At 41.8% G+C, this 14,092-nt stretch overlaps 1 protein-coding gene across 1 annotated transcript in view; it reads right to left on the reverse strand.

Annotated features, from left to right (window-relative positions):
* Positions 1 to 1,727: 1,727 nt before the first annotated feature.
* The window catches only part of LOC117408467 (V-type proton ATPase subunit B-like), a 59,216-nt gene continuing 46,851 nt past the window's right edge, over positions 1,728 to 14,092 (reverse strand). The window contains exons 6-14 of the mRNA XM_059003475.1: positions 7,391 to 7,530; positions 6,716 to 6,817; positions 4,958 to 5,055; positions 4,440 to 4,563; positions 3,791 to 3,941; positions 3,326 to 3,408; positions 3,124 to 3,228; positions 2,614 to 2,743; positions 1,728 to 2,099 (exon numbers count right to left, since the gene is read on the reverse strand). Of these exons, the coding sequence (XP_058859458.1) occupies positions 1,951 to 2,099; positions 2,614 to 2,743; positions 3,124 to 3,228; positions 3,326 to 3,408; positions 3,791 to 3,941; positions 4,440 to 4,563; positions 4,958 to 5,055; positions 6,716 to 6,817; positions 7,391 to 7,530 (1,082 nt within the window). The 3' untranslated portion in view covers positions 1,728 to 1,950. The remainder of the gene's footprint in view (positions 2,100 to 2,613; positions 2,744 to 3,123; positions 3,229 to 3,325; positions 3,409 to 3,790; positions 3,942 to 4,439; positions 4,564 to 4,957; positions 5,056 to 6,715; positions 6,818 to 7,390; positions 7,531 to 14,092) is intronic.

Raw genomic sequence — 14,092 nt, forward strand, 5'->3', positions numbered from 1 at the left:
TCCCTGTCCTTCACCTCTTTATCCGGTTCCTCCTCCTCCTCACCTTGGAAGGGGCAGATCGCCACCGTGTGTCCGTAGACTCCACAGGCCATGCACCAGCCTTGGTCCTCGAGGCCCCCGAGGAGGTCCTCCAGGTCCCGGCAGCCGTCTCTCCAGCCTTCCATTTTCACTTTTTTTTTTTTTGAAACCAGTCCTGTGGTTTTTTTTTTTTTTTTTTTTTTTTTTTTTTAAACACAAAACCCCCTCTCCTGGTCTGACGCTTGGAGGCGCTGTTATCCCACGATGACACCACGTGTCACAAAGACGGCCAGAGTGGGTGGTGTCAGACCAGAAGCAGGAAGTAATTCAAACAAAGACAGTGGTTGTGATGATGAGCTGAGTGCAATGGCTGCACTCAGCGTTTATTAACAAAATAAAAAGGTTTAACAGTACAAAAACAGGACACGGCACTTGACGCCAAAATAAACAGACAGACAAAACGACTAGACACTAACACACAGGTGAAACGGAGACGAACAAACACGGTGAGAATACACTTATTATATTTATACTTAACGATTTAACTCTCCTCTCTCTCTCCCGTTCTCCACTCTCTGAACACCTAACCACGACCGAGTGAAAATGTGCATCTATATATACTGTTGTGCTGGGATTCAATTACTAATTAATCATTCACTTGAATCCCAGCACGTGAATTAATTCTGTGCAACCCCGTGCTCACATATTACATTTAACCAGCACGTGAAGTGATTTGTGCTCTCCTCGTGCCTAAATACAAATCTACACTTTAAATATACGTGAAACACAGACCCGTTTATATCCCGTGTACCAATCTATACACCAACATTAACATACGCACGCATACATACACAAAACACACAAATGCACACAGGGGCGGGGCACTTTGCCACAACTGTCCATAGATTTTCATTAAGTCTTGAGTTTGAAATAAAAGCTTGAGATGGCTTTAGCTGCACCTCATCCATTAAATCATAAAATCTAGTCTGGAAAGCTTCTTTTGCCCTCTCCGTAAGCAAAAGGAGTTAATGAACTATCACAGGGAGACGGCCAGGGCTAGAAGGACTGTACCGGAACCAAGGAGAGTTGACTCATGTGGTGATTGTCAACAGACAGCATCTATCTACTTCAGGACATAAGCAGTAGGTAAGAAGTAAGCAGAATTAAGCAATTTAGACCTCAGGTTTTATTTGCATAACTTGAATTGCAGAGACACAAAACAGCAAATAATTAATAAACAATAATTATTTAGTTTTTCTTTAATTTATAACAAGTAGATATACATAAATTTAATATAGCAAGATACACATAGGTGTAATTTCTCAAGATAGACACAGGTGCATAGATTCTGTTATAAGGAACAAGATATCTGTGCCAGATCTCTAATTGCCTTTTTATGGAAAATCAGCAAAATGTACAAGCTGCAAAATCAGCATAATTATTACACTGAGTTTCTATAGAGTACATTACATAGAGTGTCTATAGAGTATTTTTGTATAACCAAACATTTGATTTAAATATATCCATCGTGGAACAAAAAAATACATTTTCTGTATACTGTTTATGAACAAAACAAGTTCAGTGAGTTGTATTGTATCTGGTTGTGTGTCAGTATAGTGGTGTGGGTCGGGTCAGTCCTGTTGTATCTGGTTGTGTGTCAGTATAGTGGTGTTGGTCGGGTCAGTCCTGCTGTATCTGGTTGTGTGTCAGTACAGTGGTGTGGGTCGGGTCAGTCCTGCTGTATCTGGTTGTGTGTCAGTATAGTGGTGTGGGTCGGGTCAGTCCTGCTGTATCTGGTTGTGTGTCAGTATAGTGGTGTGGGTCGGGTCAGTCCTGCTGCATCTGTTTTTGTGTCAGTATAGTGGTGTGGGTGGGGTCAGTCCTGCTGTATCTGGTTGTGTGTCAGTATATGAGTGCAGTGTGTAGGTCAGGTCAGTCTTGGCTGGGTTCCTTGGTCTCCCGCGGGTAGTACTCAGACAAGATGTTTTCTGGGATTCTCTTCAGCATCTCTTTGGGGAAGATCCTCAAGAGCTGCCAGCCGATATCCAGCGAGTCGAACACTGTGCGCTTCTCATAGGGGCCTACAGGGGGCAAGCGAGGACACAGAAACACATCGCAGCCATGCTCAGTGACAACTGAAGAGGGTACCGACACGCACAGCCATAATACTGACTCACACTAAGTCTACCTGTTGCATTTCCCCAGTTTTGAATTCAGTACATTGGCTCCCAGTGAAGCATCTTACTGATTTTAAAACATGCTTTTTTACTGTACATGTTATAGATATAGTTATTTTTTGCAACAACAAAAAACCTTTTTTTTTTTTAAAAAAAAGACACAGTTCATCATTTAAAAACTGTACCAGAGCTGGGAGCTGGGGTGATCCAGAACAAGTTAACCCCTGGATATGATGACTAAACCTCTATCAAGTTGCTCTTTAGGACTGGTTTCTTTCTGACTCCCAAACACGGAAACAGGAGGTGTGTGTGTCTATCCTGGGAAGATCTCAGGACACACAGCATCACTGTGCACCCCTCGTGCTGCCCCCCCCCCCCCCCCCTCTCCCTTCCCCTCCTCTTCTCACTCCCCTCTCACCCTGGGCGATGAACTGCTTCTCAAACTTTTGCAGAAATTCCAGGTAGAGCAGGTCATCATCACTCAGGGCCTCCTCCCCCACCACGGCCTTCATGGCTTGCACGTCCTTGCCGATCGCATAGCAGGCATACTGTCGGCGAGAGCAGGGAGGGGTGAGTGTGCACCCCACACAGGGGGACACTATGCTTGAATATTAACCATGGGCAATGGAAACGGGGCTGGCCTTCCTTTTAAAAAACTTACTGGGGTATCACATGCTAAAAGCATGGCAAAGTACAGTTAAACATAGTAAATCTATGTATTGGAAAGCACAGTGAGGTATGGTGAATCATACATAAAAACACTACGTCCTCAATTACTGAGGGTACATCTGTGAATTGTTTTGAAATGTGAAAGAAGGGATAGAGGGGGGAGATGGTGGACAAATGGTTAAGGTTGAGGAGAGAAGGGAGAGGGGGAACAGGCAAAGAGGGGGGTTGAGAAAGGAAAGTGGAGGTGGGAAGGGCCTACCAGCTGGTTGGAGATGTCGGAGTGGTCCTTCCTGGTCATGCCCTCTCCAATGGCAGACTTCATGAGACGGGACAGTGACGGCAGCACATTGATCGGGGGGTAGATCTAAAACAGCAGGGAGCGGATGGGGGGAGAGACACTTTAAAAGAGTGACCTTTCACCCAGCTGGACCAACGACTTCACTGGACCCAGTCGGACTCACCTGCCTGTTGTGCAGCTGTCTGTCAACGTAGATCTGCCCCTCTGTGATGAAACCAGTCAAGTCCGGAATGGGATGGGTAATATCTAAAGCATTGAGAACAGCAGGTCAGTACAGAAGAATGGATTTGAGGGTTTCATTCAATGCATCCTCTACCACCAGACCACTCCACACTGATCAGTTTTAGACATGGGCTGTTACAGTACATATTGCAATAAAAAGAAGTACAAATGTCCTTGCCTAGATTACCTTTGAATGACAATCGTTTTGAGATTTTTTATCCTTAAAATGTTCATATGAGAAAATTACAACTCTTGCATGGCTCGCATTTAGATGGCTTTTCAGTGTGGATGTAGTTCACAGATGGCAGCCTTTTCCTGAACCCCCTTGAGGATGTTGACAGACAGACAGATGAGGATAGGGATGTGGGTGATAGACTGAGACAGACAGACAGACAGACAGACAGACCATCGTTGGGCATGGTGAGGATAGGGATCTGAGTGATGGAGCCGTTCCTGCCTTCCACTCGGCCGGCTCGTTCGTAGATCGTGGCCAAGTCAGTGTACATGTAGCCTGGGAAACCACGGCGACCAGGTACCTCCTCACGAGCCGCCGACACCTGGGGAGAAAGAAGAGAGGAGATGGGTCAGGAGAGGAGGGGAGACAGGCTAGAGGGGAGTGTGGAGAGAAGAGAGGGGAGAGGATAGGAGATATAAGAGAGGAGAGCAGACAAGAGAAAAGGGAGGAGAGGAGAGGGGAGAGAGGAAAGGGGACAGGAGGAGAGGAGACAGGACAGAAGAGGAGAGCAGGGAGAGGAGAGAAGATGGGAAACGAGACAGTACAGGATAGAAGAGTGGAGAGGAGAGGAGACAGGACAGGAGAGAAGAGAAAGGAGAGAAGAAGGAGAGGGGAAAGAGTAGAGGGTAAAAGGTGATGAAGAGGAGAATGTAGAGGGAGGGAAAGAGGAGTGAGGAGACTGGTAAAGGGGATATTAGTTGATACTTATTTTTTTTCAATGTCTTAAATAAATCACTTCCACTACAAATAGTTTAATAACCATTCAGCCTGATTAAACACACTTGGCTGTATTGGTGAGTGAATGCAGCTCCGTTCCTACCTCTCGCAGCGCCTCGGCATATGAGCTCATATCTGTCAGGATGACCAGGACGTGCTTCTCACACTGGTACGCCAGGAACTCCGCCGTGGTGAGGGCCAGGCGCGGGGTGATGATGCGCTCAATGCTGTGGGCCAATCAGAACAATTATAGACCGGCAGAGCATACTGTTTCCATTTTCACAGAGACAGTCCCTCATATAAATGCACTGCACTATCCCACGGTAAAGTAAGAAAAGTGAGGCAGGCATGGCTAAGCATTGTCAAAAACTTTGGCAAAATACATGAAATACAGGGCATATTCATGGGATAATCATAGGAAATTGAGAAATGTTAGTTGGAATTCACTATTCTAACATATAGTATCACATGCTCTCATAGTAAATCAACCTTGATCATACTAACTGGGGGGACACAAGTAATCCGTACTGAAGGGCTAGGGGATAGGGGTTACGAATGTTTGCTCAATAAGGGATGCGCAGTGAGTTGCACTGGTGACCCTGCCCTGTCACTGTCACTCACGTGGGATCGTTGGCAAGGTTCAGGAAGAGACACACGTTGTCCATGGTGCCGTTCTCCTCAAAGTCTGACTTGAAGAAGCGAGCAGTTTCCATGTTGACCTGCCAATCAAACATAACCAATCAGCTGAGCTGAGGAAAACGCAATCAATCAGAGCTGAGCTGATCAAACACAACCAATCAGAGCTGAGCTGATCAAACACAACTGGATCTCTGCTTGTTGAGTGTTTTTTTTAATTATAGTTTTAAACTTGTGAGTTACATATTTTAGTTTAAATGTTGCAAACTCATGTGTAACTGCCATTTCCCCCAACCCCCCATCCCCCATTTCTGTGTACTGGCACTTTTTTCCGTTTCAAAAACTGCATAGCACTTATCAAAGGGCTGGCAAAGGAAAACACTGAGTCATTGAATTGTGACGTTCAGATTGCAAGGTATAGCAGTGAGCTCAACCCAACCAATCAGAGGGATGAACAGAACTGTAGTATTCCAAAGCACTGTTCCAAATTCCAAGAGGGTCCTGTTAGTTATCTAAAGGAAGGTGGTCTTTAGATCCGGCACTGTTTCGATCAATTAAATAAAAGAGAAAAATATGCAGAATCGCAATCAAAGTCATGTATTGTCCTATATTTGGAAAGATGAAAAGTAAAATGGGTGGACTTCATTTTTATCGCCAGACAGTCTAAAAAATTTAAGAGCACAAGAAAATGTACAAACAAGAGGAGGCCATTCAACCCATCAGTGCTCGTCTGGTTCCTAATAACTGACTGAACTCAAAACATTGTCAAGTTGGTTCTTAAAGGATCCAAATGATTCAGCATCAACAACATGACTAGGTGACCCATTCCATACCCTCACCACTGAGGAAAGAAAATAAGTGTTTGTTACCATCTGTCCTGTCTGTCATGTTTCTGTACTGCACTTAAAGTATTGGTTAGGGTTAACTTTATCAACTCCTTTCACATGTTAATGACTGTGGCGGAGTGTCCCGCCCCTTTGTTTATTATTGTTTTTGTATTATGATTTGGTTTATATATGACGGTGAAAAGCCGTGTTTTTGATTTATTGTTTGGCAAGGACGAGCGAGATGCCGTCCGCCATGGTATTGTGTTGTATTTATTATTGTTTTAAATACCTCGTGAGGATGCGTGACTGTCAATCACTGATTATTTAACTAGCTGACAGTCACGCAGACTTTATAGACCCGTGCAGAATGTGACAGACGGATAATATAATAATTGATAGTTAGTTAGTCCCTCGGTCACAAATTATAAAAGATCTGCCGTTTGGCTGCACTCGTGGGGAGAGGGTGCAGAGTTGGAGAATGAAAGCAGAGACAGGAGGTAATAAGATAACGATTGCTAAGCGTGCTGGTTTAAACACCAGCACGAGACTTATTTGTTATTTGTTTATTAGTTTGGCCAACATGCCTTTTGTTTTGTGTCTTTTGTGTTTGTTTAAATCTTTTGTTTGTTTTATTATTTAATAAACAGGCTGAGCGCTGTTGCGCTTCAGTTTTGCCCCGCCAGTCCTTGTGCTGAGTCTGTGTTTCTGGTCTGACGTCACCCCTGCAAAGCCATCCTGTTCACAATGACTTTATTCAAGTTCCCCATAATTGTTCTTTGTTCTAGATTAAACAAATTATGTTACATCAGCCTATCTTCATAGATCATTCCTTTAGGCCCTGGGAGTGAGCTCCCCTGCCTAGCCACTTCCAAAGCCATCCCCTGAGCTCAGAGGAACAGAGAGCATGTGCACTTACACCCATCGCTGCAAAGACAATGGCAAAGTTATCCTCATGGTGATCCATCACGCCTTTGTGCTGCTTCACCAGACCAGCCTGCCTGCAGATCTGAGCTGCAATCTGCCAGGGGACAAGGAGGAGAGGAAACTAATGAGCATGTGTGCTGATACAAACAAGGACTGCTTCAAACCTAGTTATTTTAGTAGCGCATGTGGACCCTGTTGAAACTTCACTTGGCACTGCACACAGAAAGAGGGACCTAATGGCAGAAAAAATGCAGCTAGAGTTAAAATGCTAGAAGAAGAAGAAGAAGATTACTAGATAGAGTAAAATATTATCTGGTAAATGGCAGCAAGGAGTTTTGAACTTCAAAAATAACTTTTGATTGACCCTGTATACTATTATTAATAATATTATTTACACTGCATCATGTTCTCTTCCTCTTAAGAGAACCAGAATGGTGCAGAAGTAAACGTGTCCCTTGAGTACTGTTTGTATTGTGCTGGTTAACCTTGCTCCCAATGGTTTACCATGCTTTCGCTATGGTTTTACTGTGCAATGCTTTTACCACTGTTTATTGCAGTAAACATTTATACGGGCTCGAATGACTCGAGTGGTTCCCTAGCTGTTTGTTGCCCACACTGCACACATGCACACACACACACACAGTACGGGGAATAGAATACCACGCACCTCGTTGTGAGGAAGCCCTGCTGCAGAGAAAATGGGGATCTTCTGTCCACGAGCAATGCTGTTCATGACGTCGATGGGAGAGATGCCAGTCTGAATCATCTCCTCAGGGTAGATGCGCATCTGGGGGTTGATGGGCTGACCTGTAGGCAGAGGAGAGGAGCAACAGGAGAATGTTAACAACAAGTAGACCTGCAGAAGCCATGGGGGGCCATGGTCGAGACTGGATGAAGCTTAGGCTTGTAATTCATATTTTCCTAGTGGCTGATGAGTTAATAACACTGACATCAGCATAAGACCTGTACGTACCACTCAACTACAGAGCTTTAGTTGAATGGTAAGACATTAGTCTTTGCCTTTCCATTCAATTCAATGGACTGAGATGCCAATTCATTACAGGTTCCACTACGAAATATCCCTGTGTCACAGGTAAAGCTTCGTATTTTGCAGAATGTGCAGGATAATATGTTATAAATTACGTGTACAGATTTTTTTTTTTTTTTAAACAACAAATACACAGATAAATGCACTGGCATCAAAATTAACTAGTATGTCTAGTACGTCAGATGCATTTTCACCCTTTAGATCTTGCAAAACAAATACAATGTGTAACCCATACTGATCTTGTGCATCAGTCGACTCGTCAGTGTGATCTCTGACAAGCAACCAGACTGTTTTACCAATTCCATAATCTCCTGCTTGTGATACTCAGCAACTTTAGGTAAGTAATCACGTCTCAGTTGGGCTGATGAAGGAATCGCTCCACCATTTGCTACACTCTGTCTGAAGAATTTTAACTTTTGGTTGTCCAATTTTTCAAAAGGGAAATTTGCACAAGCAAATGCCTCTGTCAGGTCAAAATTGAATAAGTGTACTTTTAGAACATGGAAGTCACCGTTTTTTGTTTCTTTGCAAGTAAAGCAGTCGCAGTACTGCTCTGGATTTCCACCTTTCTCTTTTGGTGAATACTTGCTGTCAAGAGAGGAGTTTCGGTAGTGATCTACAGTAATATTGCAGGACGTACAGAAGAGCTTACCTCCATTGCTGTGTAAAACTGGTGGATACTGCTTTACGTGATCTGCTGCAGACACATTTTTAGCCTTTTTAGAGACATCCATTTTCTTGTTTACCGTGTGTAGTATTTTAATTTCCCGCTTAGATTGCATATAGTCACAAGACAATCACTGCACAGCACTGTGTGCATGGCGAATATTACATGCAGGCACATAGCAGAGCTGTACAGTTTTGTTAATGTGATTTTTTTTTTAAATTAATGTTATTTCTTAAGAATATTGTAAAAATCGCGGTATTGGGCTAATTTCACGATTTCTGCGCAGCCCGTGAAATCTCGTTTTTCACAGGGCCCTACTTATAGCGGTTGCAGCTAACTAAATAATTGAATCTCACCTGTCATACACATTTATATTTACTATGTAGGTCTCAAGTGTGCAGTTTCATGATAATCCAAACATGACATATTTAAAATGTGATATCTGGTACTACAATAGGTAAAACAAAGTTCTCAGTTTGCTTGCCTTTCCTTCTTTTTTGACTTTTTTTTTTGCAACTCATCTAATGATGTATGATATTGTCATCTCACGACCCAGCATTTCAAAACCATGTTTATTGATTGCAGTGCCTTGCTTTAAAGAGGGGTGTAGAACTTTAGTTTACATTTCTACAGGGCATGGTTTTGGAATAATTCTCAAGTTTTTTTCAGTAATGGCGATGGCGGGCAATACCATATTATAAGGTCAAGCCAACATCTGTCAAGAATACTTGTGGTCAAATATAATTCCAAAGAGGATAGCCTTTCTATTGATAGCACACATGGGCGCCGGACGGGGGGGAGGGGGGGGTCAAGGGACTAAAGAATCGTCAAGGGACTAAAGAATCATGCACAGTGGAAAAAGGTGCTTGTATAGCACTCTGCGCCCTACATAAAATGAGATGCTGTTTATATCTTATAGAATCTATCTTACTATCCCGATGTAGCTTTTCATGCCTGCGACAGCTGAAAATATACGTACGATCATCCATGACTAAGTCTGTATTTTTTCATGTTTAACAGATTTCAGGATTTCCCTGAGTTTACCCATTGCCATGTAATATGTAGTTCTCTGTGAAAATTCTTATACAGCATTACAACTTACAGCTATGGCTAAAAAATATGCATCACCCTATATTAATAATTCATTTAGCTTCATAAAATTGAATGAAACCTGCTGAATAATGTTACGTTAACATATTTAATTACATACCACTTTGTATTTTTCCATATACTTAACGAAAAATTGTCAAAAATAGAAACACATTGAAAATGGACCTTAATCATCACTCTGGGTAGGAAAACATCAATAAATGTATAATTTTTAGGCTTCAGTTTCTTATGTTATATTAAGGCATCTGTGGAAAGGATGGCTCGGGAGTGACGTCAGATCAGGAAGAGAGACACGCGGTACTGGGGTATGACGCACTGACGTATGACGCACTGACGTGCGAGTTTATTGTAAATAAAAGGTTTGAACATAAAACAAAACACTTTTCAATAACAAAACAAAACGGCACAGAGGCCAAAATAAACAGACAAAACAAAACAGCGAACTAACACAGGAACAAGCAGCATGCTGATTTAAAATCAGCACGAACAGCAATTGTTTTCTCTAGTTTTTAACTTCACCCATGACTCATGTCTCTCACTTCACTTCTGAACTAAAACCAACCCCGTTAAGCCAAAGCTGCGGTTTTATACATGTGACCGTCTCCATATTAGTAATAAATGTATCAATCTGGAGATGGTCACATTCTGCACAGGGTTAGCTAGACTGGGAATTTTAACCCCATCCATGCTGTAAAAAAAACAATAACAAAACATTGTGTAACACACAAAACCATACATTTACATAATAATAATACAAAATTATACAAAATAAACAAAATATACACAGGGGCGGGGTGTAACCCGTCACAGTGTCATAAAAGCTTCTGAAGGGGATATATTTGCAGAATTAACAGTTATAGTAAGACTTAACTTTTGTGGTTAACACAATTAGAGTAAGTTATCATAACAATGTAGTTAAGGAGAACATTTAAATAACATTACAAAGTAGTCAGTATCCGTGAAAACATGAACAAATGCAGACTTAGTCATGGATGATCGGGAGGACAATGGCACTTAATGGGTTAATACCAAGCAATTGTGCGCCATTGTGGGGCATTTACAGGTAACGGGCCCTATTTAGCAACATTCGCAAACACCTAAGGAAATCGCAAAACACTTTTGAGGACAGTTACCGCACCAGAATCAGGCGCACATGTGGGCAAACAGACTTTGCCCACCTATGTGATTCAGCAACACGTGTTTTTGTGCCCACTTGGCAAGTTAGTGTCAGCGCTTGACATAGGCTGAACTTGGGGAGTGTCCTCACTTAAATACAAATGTGGTGATTTAGCAAACTATCAACAGCATTAGCGTTTGCGTTTCAGTAGACATGTGAAAACCAGGTCTAAACTGTGCGCAAATTACATGGTCGACTATAAATACCAGTGAAACTACCAGGGAAGCAGGCCAAGAAAAGAGAGAGAGAAAAAAGAGAAATAAAAGAAATATGGAGTGTGCGCTGGATTAATGTGATATTTTGTAACAATTGCAAATCGCCCTGGATAAGGGTGTCTGCTAAGAAATAAATAAATAAATAAATAAATAAATAAATAATACTTTCTATGTGGCCAGACAAAGAGTGGAGGAGGAGACGTCCCCAAATATTTAAAAGTCATCTGTCTTTTCAGAGCCTGTCTGACACACAATGTATGCAGCAATTTCGCCTCAACAGACAAACAGTCACTGACATCTGCCAACTGCTTCATTCAGGCTGACCTGGAAGGAGACATGCAGAGAGCACACTGTTTGCCTGTAGCACTAAAGTACACGCACCAATACAGAATAAAGGACCTATTCTGTCAATGTGCAAGTAGTGTGTGATCTGTGATGCCAACAACTACATCACAAATGTGTATGCAAACTATCGCTGCTCCGGTCATGACTTGTTTATCCTCGCTAATTCACAGGTGGCAGCTGCATTTCAGCACTATGACAGTGTGAGAGGCTGGTTGATAGGGGACAATGGGTATCCACTGAAGCGGTGGCTACTGAGACCGCTGCTCAACCCCACAACCCCTGCCGAAGGTATAATCGTACCTGTAAATGTGCTTGTACTGTAATTGAGTGAATTCCGATGTTTGGATGTCTGTGGCGGAACACAACAGTAGGGGAGACCGGGGACAGTTGTAACAGTTTTTACTTTTTGCGTTATAACTCCGAGACCATTTGAGCTGGTTTTCCCATTTTTTGATACAAACAACTTACACCTGTCTGTTACCAATTATCACCATTGTCATGTTTGTAGAGGTAATGTAAAGACCACAGTATTGCTTCAAATGCAAGGAGTCTGATGTTACAATTGACCCCATGGCCGGGGGCAGTTGTAACAGTGGTCTGGGTCAGATGTAACATTTTGTGTATTTTATTTAATAACAAATAAACAACAACACGTTGTATTTCATTTAAAAACAGGATATCTTTATTCAATAAGATATATATCTTTAATACTCAAACAATGTTCAACAGTGTAACAAGGACAATTGTCATACATTCTAATTGAATTACTCAAACTTTACTGAAATATTATCAATGTTTTTTTCTTTTGTAAGAAGAACAATTTTTAAACATTTATTTTGTATCTACATTGAATCACTTATAATATGTAGTGCTTTGTACTAGCTGAAAGCAGACCAACTTTCAAAACTTAATACTTTGAAAACTAGGGCTTTTCAAAATAACTGTTTCACTCTGAGTCACAATTGTGACATAAATATATATATATACAGTACTGTGCAAAAGTTTTAGGCAGGTGTGAAAAAATGCTGTAAAGTAAGAATGCTTTCAAAAATAGACATGTTAATAGTTTATATTTATCAATTAACAAAATGCAAAGTGAGTGAACAGAAGAAAAATCTACATCAAATCAATATTTGGTGTGACCACCCTTTGCCTTCAAAATAGCATCAATTCTTCTAGGTACACTTGCACACAGTTTTTGAAGGAACTCGGCAGGTAGGTTGGCCCAAACATCTTGGAGAACTAACCACAGTTCTTCTATGGATTTAGGCAGCCTCAGTTGCTTCTCTCTCTTCATGTAATCCCAGACAGACTCGATGATGTTGAGATCAGGGCTCTGTGGGGGCCATACCATCACTTCCAGGACTCCTTGTTCTTCTTTACGCTGAAGATAGTTCTTAATGACTTTCGCTGTATGTTTGGGGTTGTTGTCATGCTGCAGAATAAATTTGGGGCCAATCAGATGCCTCCCTGATGGTATTGCATGATGGATAAGTATCTGCCTGTACTTCTCAGCACTGAGGAGACCATTAATTCTGACCAAATCCCCAACTCCATTTGCAGAAATGCAGCCCCAAATTTGCAAGGAACCTCCACCATGCTTCACTGTTGTCTGCAGACACTCATTCGTGTACCGCTCTCCAGCCCTTCGGTGAACAAACTGCCTTCTGCTACAGCCAAATATTTCAAATTTTGACTCATCAGTCCAGAGCACCTGCTGCCATTTTTCTGCACCCCAGTTCCTGTGTTTTCGTGCATAGTTGAGTCGCTTGGCCTTGTTTCCACGTCAGAGGTATGGCTTTTTGGCCGCAAGTCTTCCATGAAGGCCACTTCTGACCAGACTTCTCCAGACAGTAGATGGGTGTACCAGGGTCCCACTGTTTTCTGCCAATTCTGAGCTGATGGCACTGCTGGACATTTTCCGATTGCGAAGGGAAGTAAGCATGATGTGTCTTTCATCTGCTGCAGTAAGTTTCCTTGGCCGACCACTGCGTCTACGGTCCTCAATGTTGCCCATTTCTTTGTGCTTCTTCAAAAGAGCTTGGACAGCACATCTGGAAACCCCTGTCTGCCTTGAAATTTCTGCCTGGGAGAGACCTTGCTGGTGCAGTATAACTGCCTTGTGTCTTGTTGCTGTGCTCAGTCTTACCATGGTGTATGACTTTTGACAGTAAACTGTCTTCAGCAACCTCACCTTGTTAGCTGAGTTTGGCTGTTCCTCACCCAGTTTATTCCTCTTACACAGCTGTTTCTGTTTCAGTTAATGATTGTGTTTCAACCTACATATTGAATTGATGATCATTAGCACCTGTTTGGTATAATTGTTTAATCATACACCTGACTATATGCCTACAAAATCCCTGACTTTGTGCAAGTGTACCTAGAAGAATTGATGCTATTTTGAAGGCAAAGGGTGGTCACACCAAATATGGATTTGATTTAGTTTTTTCTTCTGTTCACTCACTTTGCATTTAGTTAATTGATAAATATAATCTATTAACATGTCTATCTTTGAAAGCATTCTTACTTTACAGCATTTTTTCACACCTGCCTAAAACTTTTGCACAGTATATATATATATATATATATATATATATATATATATATATATATATATATATAACTTGCTTCCTTCAGTGCAAGCTTCATGGGCACAAAACTTGCAGGACCAGCACTGAACCCATACTTCCTTGGGTAGGGATGAAGCATAATCTTCAAGGCACACTATACAAATGTTCTCTTCCTCATCAGAAAGATCGAACTCTTCCTTTCTTTGGTGTTTTGTCTTTGCCATTTTCTTTTTTTTT

The sequence above is a fragment of the Acipenser ruthenus genome, chromosome 2, assembly GCF_902713425.1.
Source record: "Acipenser ruthenus chromosome 2, fAciRut3.2 maternal haplotype, whole genome shotgun sequence".
Lineage (NCBI taxonomy): Eukaryota > Metazoa > Chordata > Actinopteri > Acipenseriformes > Acipenseridae > Acipenser > Acipenser ruthenus.